General features: G+C 40.5%; 2 protein-coding genes across 5 annotated transcripts in view; one reads left to right on the forward strand and one right to left on the reverse strand.

The window, feature by feature from the left end:
* The window catches only part of tcaim (T cell activation inhibitor, mitochondrial), a 15889-nt gene extending 13076 nt beyond the window's left edge, over nucleotides 1-2813 (forward strand). For all 4 annotated transcript variants that reach the window (XM_055634688.1, XM_055634685.1, XM_055634686.1 and 1 more), the window contains one exon: nucleotides 917-2813. In XM_055634688.1, the coding sequence (XP_055490663.1) occupies nucleotides 917-1139 (223 nt within the window). In that variant the 3' untranslated portion in view covers nucleotides 1140-2813. The remainder of the gene's footprint in view (nucleotides 1-916) is intronic.
* topaz1 (testis and ovary specific TOPAZ 1) lies at nucleotides 1872-18663 on the reverse strand. Its single transcript, XM_055633471.1, has 6 exons — nucleotides 16932-18663; nucleotides 12750-12912; nucleotides 11717-11881; nucleotides 9116-9319; nucleotides 2170-2353; nucleotides 1872-2088 (listed from the first exon to the last, which is right to left on the reverse strand). The coding sequence occupies exons 1-6, from the start codon at nucleotides 17166-17168 to the stop codon at nucleotides 1872-1874; spliced, it is 1170 nt and encodes a 389-aa protein (XP_055489446.1). The 5' UTR covers nucleotides 17169-18663.
* Nucleotides 18664-24891: the final 6228 nt, after the last annotated feature.

The following is a 24891-nucleotide window of genomic DNA, read 5'->3' on the forward strand; positions in this document are numbered from 1 at the left end:
TAAAGATAACCAGAAAAATTCACTGGTCTTTTATTTGTGAATCTTGCATAAGTGAATTAATACAAATAATCTGTACAATATCTGAATTAATATGATTTAGAGTCGGGATTAATTCAAATGGATTAGTTTATTGGTATCATTATTCTGGGCTGAAGAAGGCAATTACTGGCTATCAAAGTAAAATATCATCAAATAATTGCCGATAGCCCATTTTATTTTCCATGCAAAGCGTAATTAAATCAATTAATAGGTTAAATACGATTGGAACAGAGCCCCTTTAGCAAGACCAATATTTACATCTACCCTGAAGCAGAGGAACCATCTGTAATTCACCATGAGTGTTGCATGGCTAACAGATCTTAGTGAATTATAGTCTGGTTCCTTAACCTCGAAAATTAACAAGTGAGAGGGGAGAAAGTAACTAGTGCTGAGTTGATTTGGTGAATTTAAATCAAATTGATTATAGATAAGACGAAAAGGCCAGATGAGGGAAGGAAAAGATTAGAGATGTTTAAAGGTCTTAAGAAAAATTGTTCAATTACATTCATTGAAGTAGCATATTTTAAATTGTTTCCCTGTTGGGCCAGAGAAATTGGTTGAGATTAAATTGGTTAATATCACATTGTTAAATAAATATTTCCCATGTTGTGAGGAACCCTAAACAACTCCCAATGAGTGATGTGTGCAAAGCCAATAAAAATCTAGAGGTCGAGGAACTATTTGTTCAAAATAAACTGTGATCAGTAAAAATAGCAACTAATTCTGGTAAATTGCAACTCATAATACATATTTCCTTGAAAATGTTACAGAATATGCATGAATCTGTAACAATTTCGCATAATCTTTCTTCCAGCAAATTCTGGATCCATTTTATTTTACTCCAGAATATAATAGATTTCTTTTTTAATCCCAATAGGTTGAAAATCCAACAGGAAAAACTGATCAAAGTTTGCATAGAGCAGTTTTTTCTCAAAAGACTATACAAGGAGCAAAGTGTATCCAGTGAACAAATGGTAGAGTCCTGTAAAAGACTGCTTGAAGAGCCCACAGAGTTACCAAGGATGCACCTGTGCATTTCACATTTCTATTCAGTGTTACAGGATGGTGACTTGTGCATTCCCTGGGACTGGAAACAGTAGATGGAAAGATGAAAAACAGTGAACTGGTATACAGTTTCCGCTATGGAGTAGTGCCAAGTGACTACATAACGTCCACGTGCAAAAACAAGACTACAGCATGTTTTTGAAAGTGTAGTTCACATCCAATGCTGGGAAATTCCAGTTTGGCAACTATATTCCAATTGTGCAAATTAAAATTGCATATAATTTGCCAAATGAGACAGATCCCAACTAGTCCTGGTTTCCCTGTTGTTCTTGAATGCAGTCAGATTCCAGCAAACGGATTGTCGAACTGGCTTCAAAGAGGAAGAAACATGAATGCAAGCAGCTTTTGATTCTGAGATTTTGAAGCTCCACAAAGGTTACAAAATGTATCTATTCGCTATCTAAGAATCTCCATGCAAAACGAGTGAAGACTCAGTGCTGCTTCAGGGAGTTTCAAGGAAATGCCTAAATAAGAAAGAATACAATGATACTTGTTGGGGAATTATGGACTAGGACTGTACACCACAGGAAGTTAATTTTCAATTGCAAGCAGAATGTTGCAATACCACCAAAACAAGAGGATGTCTGACATGTGACATCTGTTCAAGGAAAATGGTTTTGGCACCACCTATCTAAATCATTTTACTACAGCACAACAGATAGTTACCATAAAGACAGTTTGCACATCTAATGGTTTATTGTACAGTGATTCACAATTTATTGTCAACAAAAATATTCTACATGCTTAAGGTGAAATAATACTTGACATCAGTAGCCAAAGAGCCAAACCTTGCCTGCCCACTTCATGTTCTGCTCAAGCCACCTCAGGGCAGAAGAGTGTTCCAAACTGAAGATCTCTTCATTTGCAATGTTAACGGTTGTATGTTTTATCTGAAGCTTTGGTTCCGAAATTCGAACAGCTGCCAGTAATCTGTCCACTGCTGCGTCATAACCTCCATTTGCGAATAAACTATCGTCTTCATACCTTTACAGATAAAAGCCATCAAATTAAAACATCTTATTCTTGACCAAGAAACAAAGGACATGATTCCAAAAGAGTGAATACCTTCTCAGCACAATCTGTAGAGATTGCTTGGAGACGCTGGGACTCTGAATGTTGCTTGCATTTGTTACTAGAAACATTTCAGTTGCCAACATCATTTCCACTTCTGACAAGAAGCAAGGAATAGGGAGCAGTTTACGGTACAGGTTCTCCTCAATTGGTGGGTAGCAACCATTGGATAAAGCTTCTGTAAAAGGAAAATATGTTACTTATATCTTAACTAAAACCACAAAATGATATAGTAAGATTCCAATAATCCAGTACTCAAGGAATTTTGTGGACTGGCACTTATTCCAATATATTGGACACCATTATGAATACTCCAGCAAGCTTCCATTTTTGAAGATATTAGAGTAGTGTAATATTTTTTTTTCTAATGAATCTTGTGTGTTTCAAGGGAACTTGGAGTAGGGCCTTGATGAATTTAAAGGGAACACTGGTAACAATGCCCAGTGCCAGTGGCCGAACAGTCTAGATTTCCAAACAATGGAATAGTGGATTATTGGAGTTTAATGTATTTTCTGGTTGTTCTGTGCCAGATCTACTGCCAATTTCCAAAACATAATATGGACCATACCTAAAATGTCTTTTATTGTGTAAAGGTTTAAGAACACCCTGAAAGGTGCCATATTAAATTCTTGCAAAAATATTTTTTGTTTTCTGTCAGTAGCGATGATTACATTTTTGGAGGTCTAATGTTATTGCACTAGTTTGGAGTACTGAATGATTGAGTACACATTGCCCTCTTGTGAGAAAAATCTAAACATTCACATTCTGAGTGAGATTTCTCCTAATCCCAGATTTGAACAGGGCATCACTCTTATTCTGAGATTATGACCTCTTGCTTCTGGACTCTCCAACCTCTGTCACTCTTCCACTTTCTACCATGCTAGGAAAACAGTAGTTATTTCTACACCATAATGGCTTTGAATAGACCATTTCCCTCCTTCAATAACCGTGTATCTGAAGAGAAGCTAATAGCAACAGAAAGCAAAAGAGAAGTCCAGGCAATAACCATCTCCAACAGAGAAATTAATCACCTTTCCTTGACATTTAATACCTCACAGCACCAGAGACGTGGATTCAATCTTGATCTCATATCCCTGTGTGGAATTTGCTAGGTCTCCGTGGTTTCCCTACAGGTGGTCCAGTTTCCACCCACGTTCCCAAGATGTGTGGGCTGGTAGGTTCATTGGAGGAGCTGATGAGAATTTGGGTAGGATGAGTACTGCTGTAGATTTGGGAGGAGCAACAGCAGCAACAGATTAGCTAGAGATACCACTGATTGGCTCTAGCCCAAGTGTGAGGAGAGGGGTGAAACCAGTTGAAAACAGTTAAAAAGCCAAGGACGCACCGTCTTTGTTCAGTACTGCTGTAGATTTGGGAGGAGCAACAGCAGCAACAGATTAGCTAGAGATTCCACTGATTGGCTCTAGCCCAAGTGTGAGGAGAGGGGTGAAAACAGTTGAAAACTGAGGAATTGGCTGTGTAAATTGGTAAATAGGCAATATCAGTCAATTTAAGCAGGACAGCTCTTTGCGAGCGGCAGTGAGTGAGCGGCCTAGTGAGGGAAGTGCCCTGTGAGAAAAGTGTGAGTCTTTGGCTCGAGAGTCTTCGGAGAGGAGACCACGCAATACGCTTGAGAGGCTAAGGATTCTGGGAGAGGCAAAGAGGTTTGCCACGCACTGCAAGGGAGCAGTGGGCCAGACAGGAAGAGCGGACGGAATTACCACTAGACAGCCAACCCAGTAGGTAATTTACGGCTGGGGTGAGTACTTTCCCATTTATAGGAGGTAGGATTATATAAATAAGGGGTGTATCAATACAGTAGGGGATTCTTAAATAGGACCAGTTAATTACCTATATAAGATGGGCGGTCAGGAGATGTGCCAATACTGCGAGATGTGGGAATTTGTCGACACCATTGATGTAGAAGATCCCTACAGCTGCAGTAAGTGTTTGAGGCTAGAGGAACTCCAGCTCCGCATTGATGAGCTGGAGACCCAACTTCATACGCTGCGGTACATCAGGGAGGGGGAGTATTACCTGGATGTTTTGTGCCAGGGGATGGTCACACCGACCAGTTTAACTAATTCAGTAGGCAGTGAGCAAGGAAAGGAAGGTGTGGCCATAAGCGAGGCAGGTAGGGGGAACCAGGAGGAGATGCGGCAGGAGCCACAGCCCTTGTCCCTGACGAGCATGACCGAGGCTCTTACTCAATGTAAGGACGGGATCAGGGGATGTGGGAGGGATGAGCAACCTGGCTGCAGCACCGTGGATCAGGAGGCCATTCAAGAGGGGGGAGTTAGAAGAAATGCCGTAGTGATAGGGGATAGTATTATTCGGGGGGTAGATAGGGTTCTCTGCGGCCAGCAGAACATGTCCCGAAGGCTGTGTTGCCTACCCGGTGCTAGGGTTAAGGATATCTCTGCGATGCTGGAGAGAAATTTGCAGAGGGAGGGGGAAGATCCAGTGGTCGTGGTCCATGTGGGGACCAATGACATAGGAAGGACGAGGAAGGAGGATCTGCTGAAGGAGTTTGAGCAGTTAGGGAATAAATTAAAAAGCAGAACCTCGAGGGTACTGATCTCCGGATTGCTACCTGAGCCACGGGCCAAATCGGCGAGGATACGTAAAATTAAGAAGCTAAATGCGTGGCTCAAAGACTGGTGTGGGAATAATGGGTTTGGTTTCTTGGGCCACTGGCACCAGTACTGGGACAGGGGGGATCTGTTCTGTAAGGACGGACTTCACCTGAACGGTGCTGGGACTGGGGTCCTGGCAAATCATATAACTAGGGCAGTAGAGAGGTCTTTAAACTAAGTAGCGGGGGGGAGGTATCAAGGGGGGTAATAACGGCAGGGGTAGAGGAAAAAGAGCAGGGTATCAGTGGGGAAGCGGAAAGTCAAAATGTGACAGGAGACAGAATGTGTGAAGATAAAGCTTTAGATGTAAAAGGGGCAAAAACGGAAAGGAAGGGTAGTAAAAATCATCTGAAAGTGCTTTATCTAAATGCACGGAGTATTCGTAATAAGATAAATGAATTAACGGTGCAATTAAGTATATATAGTTATGATATCGTGGCCATTACGGAGACATGGCTGCAAGGGGATCAGGACTGGGAGTTAAATATAGAGGGGTACTCGACAATTAGGAAAGATAGACAGGAAAGAAAGGGAGGAGGGGGGGCCCTTTTAATAAGGGAGGGAATAACGGCAATAGAGAGGAAGGATATTGCGTTGAAGGATCAGGATAGTGAAACAGCTTGGGTACAGATAGAGAATAATAAGGGGAAAAAAACACTAGTGGGTGTAATTTATAGACCTCCAAATAGCTGTGACGCTGTTAGTCAGAACATAAATCTGCAAATAGTTGACGCATGTAAAAAGGGAACTGCTGTAATCATGGGGGACTTCAATTTTCATATTAATTGGGCAAACCAAACTGGGCAGGGTAGACTAGAGGAAGAGTTTATAGAATGTATTAGAGACGGGTTCCTAGAACAGTATGTCACAGAACCGACAAGGGGGGAGGCAATCTTGGATCTGGTCCTGTGTAATGAAGCAGGATTAATTAAAAATGTCATAGTTAGGGACTCGTTGGGAACAAGTGACCACAATATGGTCGAATTCCATATTCAAATAGAAGGGGAGCAGGTTGAAACTCAGGCTAGGGTGCTTAGTCTAAATAAGGGGGATTATGAAGGTATGAGGACTGAGCTGATCAAAGTTGACTGGGATAGCAGACTCAAGAATAAGACGGTACATGAGCAGTGGTGTACGTTTAAGGGTATACTGTATAACCTTCAAGAAAAATTTATTCCTATGATGAAAAAAAGGGGTAAGGGTAAGAACAGTCAGCCATGGCTCAGTAAAACTATAAAGGATAGTATTCGGCTGAAGGCAAGGGCATATAAGGTAGCCAGAGATAGTGGGAGGGTAGAGGATTGGGAAGCATTTAAAGGTCAGCAAAAAATAACTAAGAGATTAATTAAGACGGGGAAAATAGACTATGAAAGGAATTTAGCGAACAACATAAAAACTAATAGTAAGAGTTTTTATAGCTATATAAAAAGAAAAAGGGTGGCTAAGGTGAACGTTGGTCCATTGGAGGGTGAGACTGGAGAGTTGTTGGTGGGGAACATGGAAATGGCAAAGGCATTAAACGAGTATTTTGTATCAGTCTTCACCATAGAAGACACAAAAAATATTCCAACGCTGGATAAACAGGGGGCGGTAGGAATGGAGGAGCTAAATACTATTAAGATCACCAAGGAGGTGGTATTAGGGAAATTAATGAGACTGAAGGAGGATAAATCCCCTGGGCCTGATGGATTACATCCAAGGGTCTTGAGGGAGATAGCGGTGGGGATTGTGGATGCATTGGTGATAATTTTCCAAAACTCCCTGGAGGCAGGAACGGTCCCAGTGGATTGGAAAATGGCCAATGTAACACCTATATTTAAAAAAGGAAGTAAACAGAAGGCGGGTAACTATAGACCGGTTAGTCTAACATCGGTGGTGGGTAAAGTGTTAGAGACAATTATTAAAGAAACACTAACGGGGCACTTGGATAAACATGACTTCATCGGACAGAACCAACATGGTTTTGTGAAGGGGAAGTCCTGTTTAACGAATCTGCTCGAATTCTTTGAGGAAGTAACAACCCGGGTGGATAAAGGGGAACCGGTGGATGTGGTATACTTGGACTTCCAAAAGGCTTTTCACAAGGTGCCACATAAGAGACTATTGCTAAAACTGAAAAATTATGGGATTGGGGGTAATATATTAGCATGGGTAGAGGATTGGCTAACAAATAGGAAGCAGAGAGTGGGGATAAATGGTTCATACTCGGGATGGCAACCGGTAACTAGCGGGGTTCCGCAAGGGTCGGTGCTGGGACCCCAGTTGTTCACAATTTATATAAATGATTTGGAGGAGGGAACCAAGTGTAATATATCAAAATTTGCGGACGATACAAAAATGGGAGGAAAAGTAGGGGATGAGGAGGATAGGAGGAGTCTGCAAAAGGATATAGATAAGCTAGGTGAGTGGGCAACAACTTGGCAGATGAAATTTAATACTAATAAATGTGAAGTCATTCACTTTGGGAAAAAAAATGATAGGGCAAGTTATTTTCTAAATGAGGAGGAGCTGCGTTGTAATGCAACGCAAAGGGATCTAGGGGTATTAGTACATGAATCACTGAAAGTTAGTATGCAGGTGCAGCAAGCAATCAGGAAGGCCAATGGAGTTTTGGCCTTTATTGCTAGGGGGATTGAGTATAAAAACACGGAGGTCTTGCTGCAGCTGTACACAGTATTAGTGAGACCACATTTGGAATACTGTGTACAGTTCTGGGGTCCATACTTAAGAAAGGATGTACTAGCCCTGGAGGCAGTGCAGCGAAGGTTTACAAGATTAATTCCTGCAATGAGGGGATTGACATATGAGGAAAGGTTAAGTAGGCTGGAACTCTACTCTTTGGAGTTTAGAAGAATGAGAGGCGATCTCATTGAAACATATAAGATCGTGAGGGGCCTTGATCGGGTGGATGCACCGAGGATGTTCCCAATGATTGGGGAAACTAGAACTAGGGGACATAGTTGCAGAATAAGGGGGGGCTCTTTTAAAACTGAGATGAGGAAGAACTTCTTCACCCAGAGGGTGGTTAATTTATGGAATTCACTGCCCCAGGGAGCAGTGGAAGCAGAAACGTTAAATATATTTAAGACTAAAATAGATGTTTTTTTAGCTGCCAAGGGGATAAGGGGCTACGGGGAGAGGGCAGGGATATGGACCTAGGTATGGTTAGTATAGTAAGACCTGAGTGATCTCCTGGACAAGTGTCGATCGCCTAGATTGGGGTCGGAGAGGAATTTCCCGGATTTTTTTCCCGAATTGGACCTGGGTTTTTATTCGGTTTTTTGCCTCCCCCAGGAGATCACGAGGTTCTTGGGGTGGAGAGGGGTGATAGCGGTATAAAGGGGAGGGTAGTGTCTTGTGTTCTGTGTCTTGTGTCTACTGTTTGTGGGTAAGTGTGTCTGTTTAGTGTTCAGCCATGAGCGAATGGCGGTGCGGGCTCGATGGACCTGGTGGTCTGCTCTCGCACCTACTTTCTATGTTTCTATGATGAACAAATGGAATTAATGCAAATAGGTAGTTGATGGTTGGCATGGATTCGGTAGTCTGAAGATTCTGTTTCTATGCTGTATCTCTCAACAACTGCATACATATGTGTTGCTACAAGAACAGATCAGAGGAGAGTTATAGGTGGCGAGTGACTAATTTTTTATCACCCCAAACCCTTTCACAATCTACAAGATGGCTTTCCTCTCAACCCAAAGATGTTTGGTTTGGTAGGTTTTTGGCCACTAATTTGTCAGATATAGGTGATTTATAGAATGGGCAGTGCAGGTACAATAATCAGCAAGAATGTGAGTGAGAATAAAATGGAATTAGTGTAAATGAAAGTGTGATGGTCATCATGAACTTTACGGAGTGAAGGACCTGTTTTTGTGCTAACTCTAACCTCTGCCCTAGACAGGAAGCTGTCTCGATCCCCCTTGAAGAAAGTCAGCACCTAATGCACCAGCCATTGCACCATAAAGCGAACAGCCAGTAATACATTCAACAAGCTTGTAAGGAACAACAGTGATCATATGTCAGATTTGATACTTGTCTGCAAGTCTGCTACACAAAGGCAGGAGCCAGAATGAATGTGCTGAAAGACTTTTCAGCAGGTTAAAGGTGAGGGCAAAGAAACAGAAATATCATAAAACTGGATTATCTGACAGACAAATGAAAGAACATGACTATAGATACCAAGGCAACTAAATATTGAGCTCAGAGTATTTAGACAATCAGAAATGAGCGGTTCTGACAAGCGAGTACATTTCAGACGGAGGGGGCAGGATTTTGTGTGAGTGCGCACAAAACTGCAGACTTACTCTTGTACTGATTTCGTGCTTTCAGCCACAGATTGGACCTGCCCAGAGCTGTAATTAAGTTTCTTACAGGCAAAAGATTAACAGGAATGTTCATTGACCTCATGAACTCTACTGTGTCAGATGATACACCGAGACAATTAGTTTGGATGCACTGATCCAGGAGATTATTGAAAATTCCAGCATATGAGGTTACATCAAAGGTACCTGCAGTACACAAAAACAATTTCTACTGAAAAATATCCAACCATTCAAATTGCTAGCAAGTCATATACTTAATCAGTAACAAACTTCTAGAAAATGTTACACGTGACCACTGATCACCAATGGTACTATACATTTTTGATTTACCGCCTGTTATAATCTTTGATTGGCAGCATTTTGAGTTCAGAAAGATCATGCTTGGTATTAGCCATTCAAGTGAGGCACTATGTAAAATACTCAAGTGCAACAGTACAGAGCTGAAGGTATCATCTATTTGGTCAGATTTATCTCCAACTGTGCTAATTGGTTTGAGATTAAAACCAAATTACTGATGTAAACAGAATGAACCTTACCTGCAATGTTCCTTTATTGAACTAGGACCTAAAATTGAAGTATCCAGCTTTACAACTCCAACGTGTCCACTCCACCAATTATATCCTCTAATGCTTCCTCGATTTTGATCCTTTAAACATTGAAAGGCGTACCTTTACCTACCATGGCTAGCTCTGCAAGTCCCTCCCTAAACCTCTCCACTTCTCTCCTCTGAACAAGTATCTAATTACTGATGCACTTTTTCCATTGACACTCTGAAACATACTTAAATCTTTTCCTTTAGTTTATAGATAAAAGTGAATAGTCACAACCTTTTTCCCCCAGGGTAAGAGTCTGAAACTGGAAGGCACCATTCAAGGTGAGGGGAAAGATTTAAAGGTGATCTGAGGGGCAACTTTTTCTACACAGACGATGGTGGGTGTATGGAATGAGCTGCCAGAAGAAGTGGTGGAGCAGTTACAATTACAACTTAAGACATTTAGACAGGAACGTGGATAGGAAAGGTTTAGGCCAAATGCAAGCAAATGAGATCAGCCTAGGTAAGAAACTTGGTGGTGATTGAGTAGTTGGGCCAAAGTGCTGTTTCTATGGTGTATAACTATCTCGTAGTAAAAATGCGTACTATTTCTCATATTTTGGAGAGACCTCTCAGCGATAGGTGACGCAGATGATGAATTCACCATCTTCTGTGAACTAATATAATCTTTGGCCGCCTGAGAATATTGAAGATCTAACCTCAGACCTGGTATAAAGCATATGGTGTCGCAGTACTGCAGATGCTGGTTTAAATCGAAAGTAGACGCAAAATGCTGGAGTAAGTCAGCGGGACCTTCTCTGGAGAGAAGGAATGGGTCTACTGCAAAGTTGCAATCCTAGCCTCCAACGTGTCTTATGGCTTACTGCTGTTCCTATTTATTTGGTGAAATAAAATCCTAACTATGATACATTCCTTCTCCTAGGTACGAGTGATAAATTTGCTGATAATCATTGTCAATAGAATTACAACTGGAACTTGAGTAAAAATATCGTTTTACTCCTTAGTCTTTGGTTAAGCATTTCAGTTTAGCTGCAAAGGCGTAAGAATTTACACTATACCTCATCTGGCTATCATTTGTTTCCCCATCTGATCTTTTTATACTGTTTGCCAAACTGGCTTGCATCACACTAATGTGTGTAGGAAAGAACTGCAGATGCTGGTTTAAATCAAAGGTAGACACAAAATGCTGGAGTAATTCAGCCGGACAGGCAGCATCTCTGGAAAGAAGGAATGGTGACCATCAGTCTGAAGCAGGGTCTCAACCCAAAACATCACCCATTCCTTCTCTCTAGAGGTGCTGCCTGTCCCGCTGAGTTTCTCCAGCATTTTGTCTTGCATCACACTAATCTGTGTTTCATGAGTGTTGTCAAATCCCTACCATTTTGCCCAACAGACAGGCTAGAAAGATATTTAAAACATAATCATTTACATTTAGAAACTTCAAAAGATATTCAAATTAAAGCTGAAACCCCTGTTATCTCCATTCGTCCTCCATGATTAAGCCCGAGCAGGTAGTGTTGCCTTCTTGAGCAGCTGCAGTTATTTTTTATAGTGGATTTGTTAAAACTGGTGGACTTTCCATTAAATGCATTGGTGCGATCAGTGTAGTCTATGATATTTTCAAATGAATGATTTTTCTACTTTATCTCAGAGATAGGAATATTCACCAGACTGCATCATATACAATGTGGAAAGAACATATTATTACTACAACTATTAATCCAGTACATGGTCAAAATTCTTAGCCACATTTTTTTGAACATGTATTCATTAATTGTAAAAATGTTGGAAATCTGACCAGAGATTTTTGACCAGGCTTGGAGGTGAATAGTCTTGAAATGCAACCATCCAACAACAGTTGGAAACCCAAGCTCTACTTGGTTTGTACTGCTGAATGAAACAATTAATGATTTACTACCCAAGACCAATCACAAAGGTTCAGAACTAGCTAACTTCAGATATATGTGACACACAAGATAATTTTATTCCCCATAATCAAAGTAAAATCAGACTCCTTTCATTAAACTTACCATTTATTTTTTGGAGCCCAGGTAAATGCTGCAGAACCTCCAACGTTTCAGAGTACATGTTATTTTTCAAAGTTTCATCAGCAAGGCTAAACAGAAAGTTGTGTCGATTAAGAACATCCAAATTGTCACTGGGCCATGCTGGGGAACTGGTCATCCAGTTAGATTCTGTGCATTAAAAATTAATCAAGGTGAATGTTTTTCTGTAGGCTGGTACAGCAGCAGCAACATCAACGGCAAACTTTTGATTAATCTATAGGTACTATTGGTCATCAGACTAATACAGGTTGATGAGGAATATGGGGTGGGAGATTGCAACCTTCACGCCCTGTTTCGACGAATGAAATCAACCTGGCCTGCACAATCAAATAAGATCAAATAGAACAAGTTGTCCTACAACTTTAGGCTGTGCACGCCATACGCAAGAAGAAGATCTAGTTCAAGTTCAAGTGAGTTATTGTCATGTGTTCCCGATAGGACAATGAAATTCTTGCTTTGCTTCAGCACAACAGAACATAGTAGGCATTGAATACAAAACACATGAATAAATAAACTGAGGAAGATGAGGAATATCACTCCAATAGAACGCTTCTTTACTGTTCAAGGTAAGAAGGTAGAAATATAAAAAATATTTGAGGAGTTACTTTTTCACATAGAGGGTGGTTATCTGGAACAAGTTTCGAGGTGATGGTAGAGGCATATCCAATTACAGCCTATAATAGGCATTTTGGACAGATATTTGGATAGGAAATGCCGAGAGGAATACAGGTCTAATGTAGGAAAATGGGAATAGCATAGATATCAGTCGGAATGAACAGGACCATTCATGTTGAATTCTATGATCCTATTGGGAAATTATGTTTAGGGTGATTCAAACTGGTTTAACTCAATATTATTGCCCTTATTATTGTTAAAGTTTCAGAAAATTAATTGACAACAAAAAGATTCAGAGTTTTGTCACTGATAAGAAAACCTTAAATAGTAAATATAATATGCATCCCAATTGCAGAGGATGTTTAAATACAATAGCAAATACCTCTTAGCAACCAAAGTGCTCTATTGATATATCCTGTTTTAAGATAGATCTCTCCAGCGATATTAATGATCTGGCATCTCGATGTAGTCCACTCACTGACAAGACCTTTCAATATTGTAAAATTCACTTGAATTTCTTGTAGAAGGTCCAAAACCTTTCTTCCCTGCTCAATAAAACAATGTATACAAAATTCAATTATAGTTTAAAACAAATTTAAAATTTAAAATAAAACTTAAAAAAGGCAAACCCTGGAAATATAATTAAAATGAAAAATGCAGGAAAAAGTCAACCGATTAGAAAACATACATGGGGTGATAAACAGAGTTAGTTTTAGGCAGGTTCTGAGAACGAGTTCGGTATTACGACTGCGCATGCCTAGGTCATAGGTCACTCTGCATAAACATTGCTGGAAGCAGTGCTGCTGTATACATATAGACCTTCATTTCATCTGTATTTTCCAGCGTTGATTCTTCTAGGTAAGAAAATACTGCTTTCAACCCATGAATTAATTGTATTTATTGTTTCTTTGTAAAAAGCTACAATAATTTTGTAGTTTTTATTGCTGCCAGCGGGGGCCGAGCGCCGGTCATCGGTGGGGATGCACACGGGGCGCTGCGGTGACTCGGCGAGTCAGGCAACGTCTCTGGAGAAGGGTCTCGACCCGAAACGTCCACCCATTACTTTTCTCCAGGGATGCTGCCTGTCCAGCTGAGTTGCCGCAGCACTTTGTGTGCATTCCCTGTTGATAGCTGGTTCTCGGCTGGCAGTCCCCGGCCTGTCGGGGAGTGGGTTCCTCAGGAGTTGGAGCGGGGTTGGGCTGGAGTTGACGCTTCTTCTCCAGGCTGGCTGTGTGCCGCTGCTCCGGGCTGGTTTCCCGTCGGTCCGGGTTTGCCCCGGATGAAACCCCGGGGGGGGGGGGGGGGGGGGGGGGGAGAGGAGGAGGGACACAATGGGACGGGATGGGCGGTCCAATGGCGGTTCAACAGCGCTTGTGGCGCCAGGGACCGTGTTTGATCCTGGCTGCAGATGAGACGCGGGTCTGTGCCTCTGCCGGTCCAGGCTCTCCGTCTCCCTTTCTCTCGCTGTTACACCCCACTCTCCGCTACCCGGCACCCTCATTCCTCAGATTAAATATATTTTTACACATAAATTATGAAGAAAGATAAGAATTTATACACCGTCTATACAGCCAGTGCTACGTTGGCTTTTTCGTTATGGTGAATGACCTTTGACAAATCCCATGATTCCTTGCGTTTTTCGCAATACCAAACTCACTTATTGAGCTGAACAACGTACAAAACATTTTGCAGCCACTTGATTAGAACAAACGTCTGTCCACTCGAGAATAATGGGAGGCAGTTACGGTTAGCAAGAGGAGATAGCCATAAGCTTTAAAATTCATACCCTTTAATCATAATCAGCCCTCAAGTTAAAAATACATATATTGAGTTGTGGAGCCAAACATCATGGCAACAGGCCCCTCAGTACACCACCTCCATGTCAATCAAGCTGCCAACCAAGCAAGCCCATATCCTTCCAAACCTTTCCTATCCATGTACCTTTCCAAATATATATTTTAAATGTTGTAATTGTACCCACCTCCACCCCATCCTTTGGCAGCTAGTTTCACATAAATACCACCCCATGCATGAAAAAGTCGCTACTCTGCTCCTGTTTAAATTTCCCCTCTTACCTTAAACCTATGCTTTAACCTATGTTTATATTCCTCTACTCAGGATAGATCAGCTACAGATCTGGGCGAAGAAATGGCTGATGCTGTTTGATGCAGGCAAGTGTAAGCTGTTGCACTTTGGGAGGCCAAATGTAAGAGAAAATATAGACGATGGCACGTATGACAGTGCTGACACACACAAGGATCTTGGGATCCAAGTGTATATCTCCCTGAAAGTAGCAAGAAGTAGAGTAGTAAAGAAGGTGTATGGTCTGTTTGTCTTCATCAGTTGGGGTACTGCGTATAAGAATCAGGAGGTCATGTGGCAGCATTATAAATCTTTGGTTAGGCCACATTTGGAGTACTGTGTGCAGTTCTCATCACCCCTAAACATGAAGGATGTGGGGGTTTAGAGGATAAGGAAGTAGTTTACCAGGATGCTGCCAGGATTAAAGGGTATCTGCTACAAGGAGACATTGGACAAACGGATTGTTTTTGGATTGAAACAGGCCGAGGGGCAGCCTGAAAGAAGTTTATGAGAGGCATAGATATTATAGGATATTTGTCACATACAAGGAGGCACATACAATAATGATGAGAACGTTTAAAGGAAATGTGCAGCAAGTTTTATTTTAAACTGTGACAGATGCCTGGAACATGCTAACAGGGGCAGTGGAAGGAGATACGATAGTGGCGTTTAAGAGGCTATTATTTAGGCACATTAATTTGCAGGGAATGGAGGTACATGGATCACGTGCTGGAGAAAGAAATTGGTTTAATTTGCATCATGTTCAGCACAGACATCGTGACCTGAGGATCTGCATTATTCTATGTTCTACCATTACAACTCAAACCCTCCAGACCCAATAACACCCTCAAATCTTTTCTACATCCTTTCCAGTTAATGGCATCCTTCCTAAGCAGGGTGACCAGAACTATACATAGAACTCCAAAATGGCCTTACCAACATATTGTACAGCTGCAATGTGACATTATCTCCTGTACTCGGGGCCCTGACCGGAGAAGGCAAGTATGTCAAATGCCTTTTCCATTGGTCTATCAGTGTTGCCACTTTCAAGGAATTGCGTACCTACACTGTTATGTCTCTCTATTACACCATGCTCCCCAAGGTCCTTCCATTTATTGTGTACTGTGCATTTGAAATATTTTCCAGATACCTGTAGTAGGTATCAGACGGGGAATTCCATTTGGTCATTAGAGGCCAATGTGATCCATATTACATTACAAAATATTCTGCATATATTACAGACAGACTCTGATATGATGATTGGCTGTGGTATGAATATGTGGACTAGAATGAATTGATCATGCTATTTCCATCCACCAGATGATTAAGGGGCACTCACTGAAATATACTACCCACAAGCAGGACAACCATGGCCCCCACCACGTAGTAGTGTTCTATTAAGGTAAAGGAAGGAGTTAGCAATTGTCCCACAAAGTAACATACCAATAGCATATTTTCAAACCCAAAGCTCAGATTCCAAACCACTTTGCTTCAGACATGGCCTCAACACGATGACATCTTTCATTTGAGCTAAATTCCCAAGAGGTGGGGAGTGGCTTCACTGCACATTAAGGCATCATTTGACCAAATAAACAACAGGGAACTTCTAATAACATCCAAGCCTTCAAAAAGCTTTTTAGTGGTAGGAATCGTTGTTGGGTCTAAAATGGATGATTGTGGTTGATGATGGTCAAACTTTAGAGCTCCAAGATATCATGCTGTAGTTCCTAGGATCTCTGTTCAGCACCATCATATTGCCTTATCAATGACTTTAAACATCAATCACAACTCCCAAATTCATGTGCTGCTGCAGAGCTCGGTTTGAGCTGCAAAGTCACTGACAGTGAAACAGGCTATGGCAAGCTCCAGCAAACCAGGATGATATCTAGTCTTAGAAAAAGCAACAAGCAAATGTTTCACCACAGAAAAATAATGACTGTTCAGAGGTAGAGGATTACAAAGATTTGAGAACAACACACATATTTTCCCATGCTCTGCTTCTAATAGGCAAGCTTATTCTGAAGTTATGACACTAAGTTGAGATACCCCTTGCCTCCATTAGTCTTCTCTCCTACCACCTTCAGACTTGGCTTCACATCATCCAACTGTCCCGTAACAGGTCCCCACCCCATTGACATCTTCTCTTTTCAAACTATGTCCTGGCTCTCTGGATATGGTTTTCAAAAACTATTTGAAATTGTATTTGTCAAAACAGCATCTGATGACATTTCAGTGGTAATTAGTTTGCAAGTTTAAACACTCCTTCCCCATTTCAGGATGTTTAAGTAAATAGGTAAAGAACTTTAATGAGCCGTGATTTGACAATAAGACTTCAATTGGTGCACCTAAGGAATGCAGATATGAAAATCTGAACCTCAGGGTATTGAACGATGGTAGTAAGTTGCTCAGTTTTGATTTTCCTTTGATGTTGAACATGCAAAAAGTTAATGCTGCTCGACTTTCCAACAAGGCTTGAACATACCTTCCTCCACTGCTCGCTTTTATAGTATGCAACCAATACAGATGCTCCAATCCTACCAAGCCATTTCTTAGTCATGCCATTCATGTTTGACACTGTAAATGTAAAGCAAACGAGTATAAATAATAATATTAAGTTACTTCCCGTCCAAATTCCCAGTGCCATTCTTTGGTACTGTTTACTTCGATATTCATAATTGGAACTGCCTAGCTTTACAATGCATACTTTCAAAGTAAACATTTACTTGTCACAACGTAGTTGCAGCTCCTGTTGTTAGTGCATTGTGATGCCTCATTGATCCATCAGCCAGCTCGCTTCCCCACTTCAGCACTATTAATTCTCTGACAAGTTGCTGCCGATCAAAATCGTTTTACATTTTTAATTGGGAACTGATGCTTAGAGCGTAGTGGTGGAATCTCCTTAATGACTTCCCGACAATATTGATAAAGATATGTTATTTAACATATTTAGTTTGCTAACCATAAGTAGCTGTGTTTAAGGTATAGAGTTAACAACCTGAAATCCCACCAGAATATTCAAAATCAATCTCAGGGTAGGTAGAGAAACAACCATGAGTTGTGCCCAACTGGCTGAATAAGAACACAGCTGCCTGGTCTGGGCATTGTGTCATTTTAGCCTCACATTGAATATTTGGCCAAATTGTCCCAAGGATCATGAATAGGTAGTAGGTAGGGTTAAAGAACCATGGGGATATTATTGAGTAAATCTATACCACTACACTGCCCTCTGTAGCTTGTCAAGCAGCACCTATGGAGGCAAAGGGGAATGACACTTTTCAGGTCAAGACATTGCATGATCTCAATCTTTAAATGATGACCATCTCCTTTCTCCACTGATGTTGCTTGATCCATTGAGTTTCTCCCCAGTAGTCAATTTATGCTCCAGATTCCAGCATCTGTAGTCTCTCTGATGTCTCTGCAGATTTTTCCGCATGCCTTATATGCTTATTTCCAACACCTTGCTAGTTCCTTTCCCAAAATCATTGTTGTTCCCTACCCTACTCTTTGGGCCTGCAATCCAATCCAATACAATAATACTTTATTAGCCAAGTATGTTTTGCAACATACTAGGAATTTCATTTGCCAAGTCAATCATACAAATAGAAAGCAACAGAACACACAAAATACATTTTAACATAAATATCCACCACAGTGACTCTTCCAACTTTCCTCACTGTGATGGAAGGCGAAAAAAAAAGGTAAATCCCTTCCCTTCTTTGTTCTCCCGTGGTCGGGAGCCTCAAGCCTTCCGTTGACGGGACGTTCATACTCTCGTAGCCGGTGCATCGAACCCTCCGCATTGGGGCGATCAGCTCCTGCATCGGGAGGAGGGGCAGAAATCTCAGCTCCCCCGCGCCGATCGATCGGACTCCGGGTCGGGGCTGGTTGAGCCTCTGCGTCGTTGGTCCTTCCCGCCTCGGTCTCTCCTGAGACTGCGAGCCCTTGATAGTAAAATCCGCAGGTCCCGCCCCGGTTGGAGCGATCCCAGGCAAGTGATCGGCCCCGATGGTAAGTCCACACCCCGTACTGGGGCTCAAAGTCAGTCCCGAGGAGGCCTCCAGCTCCATGATGTTAGGCCGCAGAGCGGCCTGAGAGATGGCCCGAAAACCAATCGCATCTCCGGCAAGGTAAGAGACTGAAAAAAAGTTTCCCTGACCCCCCCTCCCCCACATAAAACAAACCAGAGAGCATTTACACAAATTTTTAAAACACACAAAAAAAGAAAAAAGACTGTTGCCGAGGCTGCCCCTGGTGGAACTCCAGCTGTACTTTATTATTCTAGCTGTACTTTTGAAGCTTGTGCCCTCCTAAAACTCAGCCACCCCCACCCATCCGTTACATAATTCCTGCTCCAAATGAGCACCTTCATCAACACCTGCTAATAATTACTTTCAAATTCTTCAATATTTGACACAAGGACATGTATGAAATGACACAATTAGGCATATGATGGAAGGGTGAATGCAAACGAAACGAGAAAGAACCGTGAGAGACACAGATAAAACAGGGAGTAGAAGGTAAGGGAGCAGCAGAAAAAAAATCATAATAGTGGCATAACATTTGATCCCTGTAATAGACTAAGGATCTGACAGCTGAACAGGTGTGTTGCTATAATTATTGCCGAATGAACCCTTCTGTGTATTTCTGAATATTAGCGAAGGTCAGGCTTGTCCATGACCCAACATTTCACTAAACGTTAATGAGCAACGTCACCTGGGACAAATAACCAGGGGGTTTAGGGAGCTGTACCTCCACGAGAAATTGCTGCTTTCAAAAAAGCCAATAGGCTCTTCCTATCATTGTGAAGAAGAATTCACCAAGCGTTGGATTGTTCACCCACTAATAGGGAACGTGAGCTGGGTTTAGACCGTCGTGAGAAAGGTTAGTTTTACCCTACTGATGATGTGTTGTTGCAATTGGTAAGGTGCAGGAGTAGGCCATGCAGCCCTTCGAGCCAATCAATGTGATCATGGCCAATTATATCACTGAATAACCATGATATCACTGAATAATGGAGATATACCTATTAAACAAGGGATATGATAACTATTAACTTTTAAATTGGTTATCCACATTTGAAGATAAACAATGAGGAAAAACATGACAAAAGATTGTCAACACACATGCATAACTTGGTTCAATTAAATCTAAAATAAAATGTTGCCAGATAATAAAAACTAGAGTAAAATCTCCCTCCTTTCCACTCCACTGGTAATGGCGTGTATTCTGACTACCAAAGATTTGGAGTACAATCTGCAAACCAGTAGTCAGCAGCATCAATACTTTTAAACTAATGGTTATCAAATGAACTCCACCTGCTTTTGCAAATTCACAGAAAGGGGCTGCAGTTCCTTTATCCTTGTTTTTTATAAGAGCAATAGCAATGCACGTGGCAATTCTATGGTGTTCACTGTGAGCATTATGATTCTGAAGTAAATTTTGAAACATAATTCCCATCCTATTCCATTGGCCTTCGTCGTTACAATGCTGTAAAACAAAATAAAATCAGACATCAAAATCCATAGAAACCTAGCTATATTAATTTGCATAGTGTGGTAAAGAACGTATTGCTGAATGTGTAGGTGGTAATTATAACCTCAAGTCCCAAAATATTACATAGCCAATTAAGTGGATTTTATGGTTACTGCTGTTAGGTAGGAACAGTGGCAACCCAAAAAAAACAGCAGATCGATAGCAACCAGGTAATGTTTCTAAACGCTGAAGCCCTGCGTAAAATCTCCTCATTCTTCTTCAAAAACAGTGTCACTGGACCTTGGAAGCAATTCAGACATTGGCTTTGCAATCTAATATGAAAATGAGCACTATCAACAGCACAAGGTATTGCTTGTTTTCATCGTGATATACCTATGTTGTGATTTATGGCGCCCATCAGTATTGTACTTCCGGTGGCGCTGGTTGCATTTTTGAATTTTTAGTTATGTTGAAGTGTGGTTTTTATGATAACCTTTAATGTCCCAAAATATTACATAGGGCACGGTGCGGGGGGACCGTTTCAGCCGGGTTAGGACTGCTGTTTGGTCCTCGAACCCCCCCCAAGCGGCCAAAAAAAACATCGACAGCGGGACAGCGATAGCAACCAGGCGATGCCTTTTCTAAACGCTGAACCTGCCACCGACATGCGCGGTTTGCGGAAAATCTCCAACATTCTGTGACTCTGCCCGGCTCGAACTGCAGACTGGGAGCACTCCGGCTGGGGACCTGATCGGAAGCAGTTCAGACGTCGGGGATCGGCGTTTCCACCAGCATCGTAAGGGCCTAACATCGGGCCACCCGGGGCGGCGAAATGAGCACTATCACGGATAACATCTGGGAAGATCGGAGGGGAGGCTGGCTGGACTATGGTGCCTTCCTCACCTTGGTGCCACTGTGTTGTGTTGTGTCGTGGAATTTCTGTGTTTGTGCTTTTTTTTAAATTTCTATTTTATTTTTTTAATATGTTTTAATATTCATTATTTATTTATTTTTATGATACTGACTGTAAAGGGAAATTCATTTTGTTGTCTCTAATTGAGACAATGACAATAAATTTGAATACAATACAATACAATCTCTAACATCTTACTCTCTAATATATTATCACAATCTATTTTACAAAACTTTATCTTTGTACCATTGGAGTTCCCTTTATTATATTTAGGACACTAGACTCAAGACCAGTTTTTCATTCTTAAACTGGTTGAAATTCTGCTTTATGTAATTCTCATTACATAATATCAAATCTAAATAATGTACTCGCTACTTGGTTCCTCAAGAGATTGTTCTCAGAAACTATCCTAAATATATTCTACAAATTAATTCTCAAGGCAACCTTTGCCAATTTAATTTCTCTCTATATATTTAAAATCCCCCATGGTTATTAGCTTTCTTACAAATACTACCCAAAGCATTTGAAATATTCCAGGTTCAGGAATAGCTACTTCCCCTCAGCCACCAGGCTATTAAACCTGGCTCGGACAAAACTCGATTATTAATAACCACTTTCTATTATTTGCACTTTACCAGTTTATTTATTCATGTGTGTATATATTTATTTCATGGTACATGGACACATTTATCTGTTTTGTAGTAAATGCCTACTATTTTTTTCTGTGTGCTTAAGCAAAGCAAGAATTTCATTGTCCTATACAGGGACACATGACAATAAACTCACTTGAACTTGAACTTGATAATTCTTGAATTATATGCTTAAAGCCATTGCCATGGAGCCAAAATGCTACTATCATCAATGACTTCTTCAGATACTACTCCTAATATCCACTTAAACTCATGCTGTATACTGAACTTGAGCCAGCATCCTTCCTCATCATCGTACTGAATTCAAACCATGAGCTCAAGTCTATGCAAAGCTCAGTGTCAAGCTGTTGTTGGACTCCTTAATGCTCCTTGACATGGTGTTCAGGTTTTCTAGCAGGCCTTCCAATCCACCAAACATCAGGTTAAGCACACATCAGCTTCTTTCAAATTAGTCAAATAACACTTCTTTCAAATTAGTCAAATAAAATCTTCCTTTGCAGCAGAACTGGCGTGAAGCTGCACTGTTTGAATTAGATTTTTGTTATAAAATCAAGCAAAAGATATGCATGATATGAATGGATTAAAATGATTTAGGTTTTGGCATAAAGGAGGAAGGAAAATTGGAAAGCTTCAACTAATGGGGTAATCCCATACCAGGAAGATAAAGACTAGAAGTGTGCAAGTTTATTTGAATTAAAACTGACATGGGACATGGGAAGTGCATGACTAGATTTATTTATAATCATTTAAACAGATCGTATGGGCTATGTGTGTGAGATGTAACTGCACATGCTGGTTTACACTGAAGATAGACACAAAATGCTGAATTCAGTGGGTCAGTCAGCATTTCTGGAGAAAATTAATTGTTGACATTTCGGGTTGAGACTCTTCTTCAGAATGTAATCTGTTTCCAATTAGCAGTATTGTTATAATATATCATAGACTCAATAAATGCAGTGCCATGGAGGACCTGATAACAAAAGTATAACAAATATTTATCTAAATGTAAAGCACACTGTGATGCAGTGGAATGCTACCCTAAGCATCTGAAAATTATTGGAGCTTGTCTTTTTCATACCGCAACTCCCATCTTCATCCACAAGAATATTTGGAATACGAATTCAAAACTCCACTTTATGGGCCTCTTCCTCGTTGTCCTCTTAGATTTGTCAGCAAAATGAAACACATCTGCATCTACATGTGTATCTGAGATTCTGTATTTTTTTCATCTTTCCCAGTTTACTACAGTTTTATCTTTTCCATATTTCTATAAGATCCTCTCTCATCCTTCTAAATCCCAATGAATACAAGCCCAGTGATCCATTCTAACAGAATTCTAACATAACCGCACAGATGAGATACAGTGGAGAATTTTCCTACTGGCAAAAGGGTCCAGAACAATAATTTTTCTATATTCATTGCATAATGTCCTATCCATCAGCATTATTCACGCCAATTTCTTATATTTAATGTAATAAACTATCTTTAAAGAGAATGAAAAATAACAGTTTTTTAAATTCTCTCTTAATTTTTTTTGCAGGTGCGTGTGTCCAGTGGATTAATTCCTCGGGACTCTGGGACAATTCTGAAAGTTTGGGGACATCTTGTCCCAACTTAAAGTAGTGCATGTGATAAATGTTCTGACTGTAGCTCATCAAAAGAAAAGCCAAAGCATTTCCCAAATTGAGGATATTCACAAATTTTAGATATTTATTCATGTTGAAATGCTGTTTTCTAAAAATACACAAAGGACTAAGTATCCACAAACCTCCATTTCATCTTTTGCTAAATTCAAGTCAAACACTGCTGCTTCTTCAGTTTGATGAATAAGTAGCCTGGAATATGAAAAAATATTCAGGATGCAACTTACAAAAGTGAATTGAATTAAAAACTTGTAAAGAAAATGCAGGTTTATGAACTAAAAAGGGAATAATCAAATAATGTTGAGTGGCAGCACAAACATGATAAGCCAAAGACATTCCTTATGTTACATGATTCTTTTTAAATCAGTAGCATTTTACGACAGAAAATTTAGAGCCAATCCTTAGACGTGATTCAATGAGTTGAAAGTCCCATTATTGGAAAGATGGAGTGATCGAAAATGAGACTGGGATTGACCATCCAGAGAAGAATTTAGGAATTAGGCACTGTACATCCAAATGTCACTCTAATTTCACAACTTCAAACTGAAGAGATAAAGTTGAAGAGTGAAACAGACAACAACTTACCCGGACTTGTGTATATCTCTGGTTCTGCAAAATATCATTTTTTATTTACCATCTATAGATTAATGCACCATTTCTTCCACCACTCTATACATCACAGCATTTGATATCAAATGACAAAATAAAAACATATTTTTCATGTTATTTTCCTAATAAAAGATGACATTTTTCATGAATCCTCCAACGTTCCAAACGTAGCTTGCCAACACAAATGCAGCAAACTCATCACTCAAAAACAAAACGTAAACTTAGTCGCACATCTAACTGCAGAGTTAAGATGAAACTACTTACCTGGATTTAAGTGCCATGATTAAATGTATTTCTTGATGGGATGCTTGCAGTTGATTCAGCAGATGTGTTATGTAGGTAAACTGATCCAAATGCAACTTAAGTCCTGCTTCTACAAGCTGAAAATGTAGCCAATTGTTTTATTGTCAAAAAGTTAAATATCCAAAATAAATTTTGCACCAAAATACAGGTTCTCAAAAGTTCTGGACAAGATCCTCCAAATTGCCAACATTAAAACAAGATTTAACTCCACGTTATTCTTTATGGGATATATCTGTGTGCATGCCGTCTCTCCTGTTCCTTATTATAATAGTAATCACATTTCAATAACTGGCCATTCAAAAATCCCAAGATCATGAGAGGAACAATATTAATATGTTTTTTTGTATCTATGTTGCTCTGGTTAATACTAATCCTTAAAGACATTCCTGATATGTTCCAAATCTCTGAAAATCTTTAAAACATTGATTTCATGGTTTCTATGCTTTTCCTAATTAAGGATTGTTGAATAGAATAAGAGTACAATTACAGAATTTCTCTGCAGTGAGAAATTATCTCAAAGCATATAATTCTCAGTAGGCTGTTTCCCAATTGTAGTCACAAACCAGATCATTGCATTGGAAGGAGGAGACAGCCAACTAGCAGCGAGGAGGAAACATTTCATACTAATGCGTTTTTGTAATATTTTATCCATGAGAACTATGGATGCTCTGGCATTGAGTATATTCTGAGCTGAATGAAAGGTCTTAAGAATCAGTGGATATGGGAGTCAGGCAAGAAAATGGAATTCATTCTGAAGCTCAACCCAACCTTAATAAATGTCAGTGTAGAGGATTTTTGGGGACAGAGCCTTCTCCAGGGCAGCTCCAGGCTCTGGAACTCCCTCCAACTGAT

Source organism: Leucoraja erinacea, chromosome 4 (genome assembly GCF_028641065.1).
Source record: "Leucoraja erinacea ecotype New England chromosome 4, Leri_hhj_1, whole genome shotgun sequence".
Taxonomy (NCBI): domain Eukaryota; kingdom Metazoa; phylum Chordata; class Chondrichthyes; order Rajiformes; family Rajidae; genus Leucoraja; species Leucoraja erinaceus.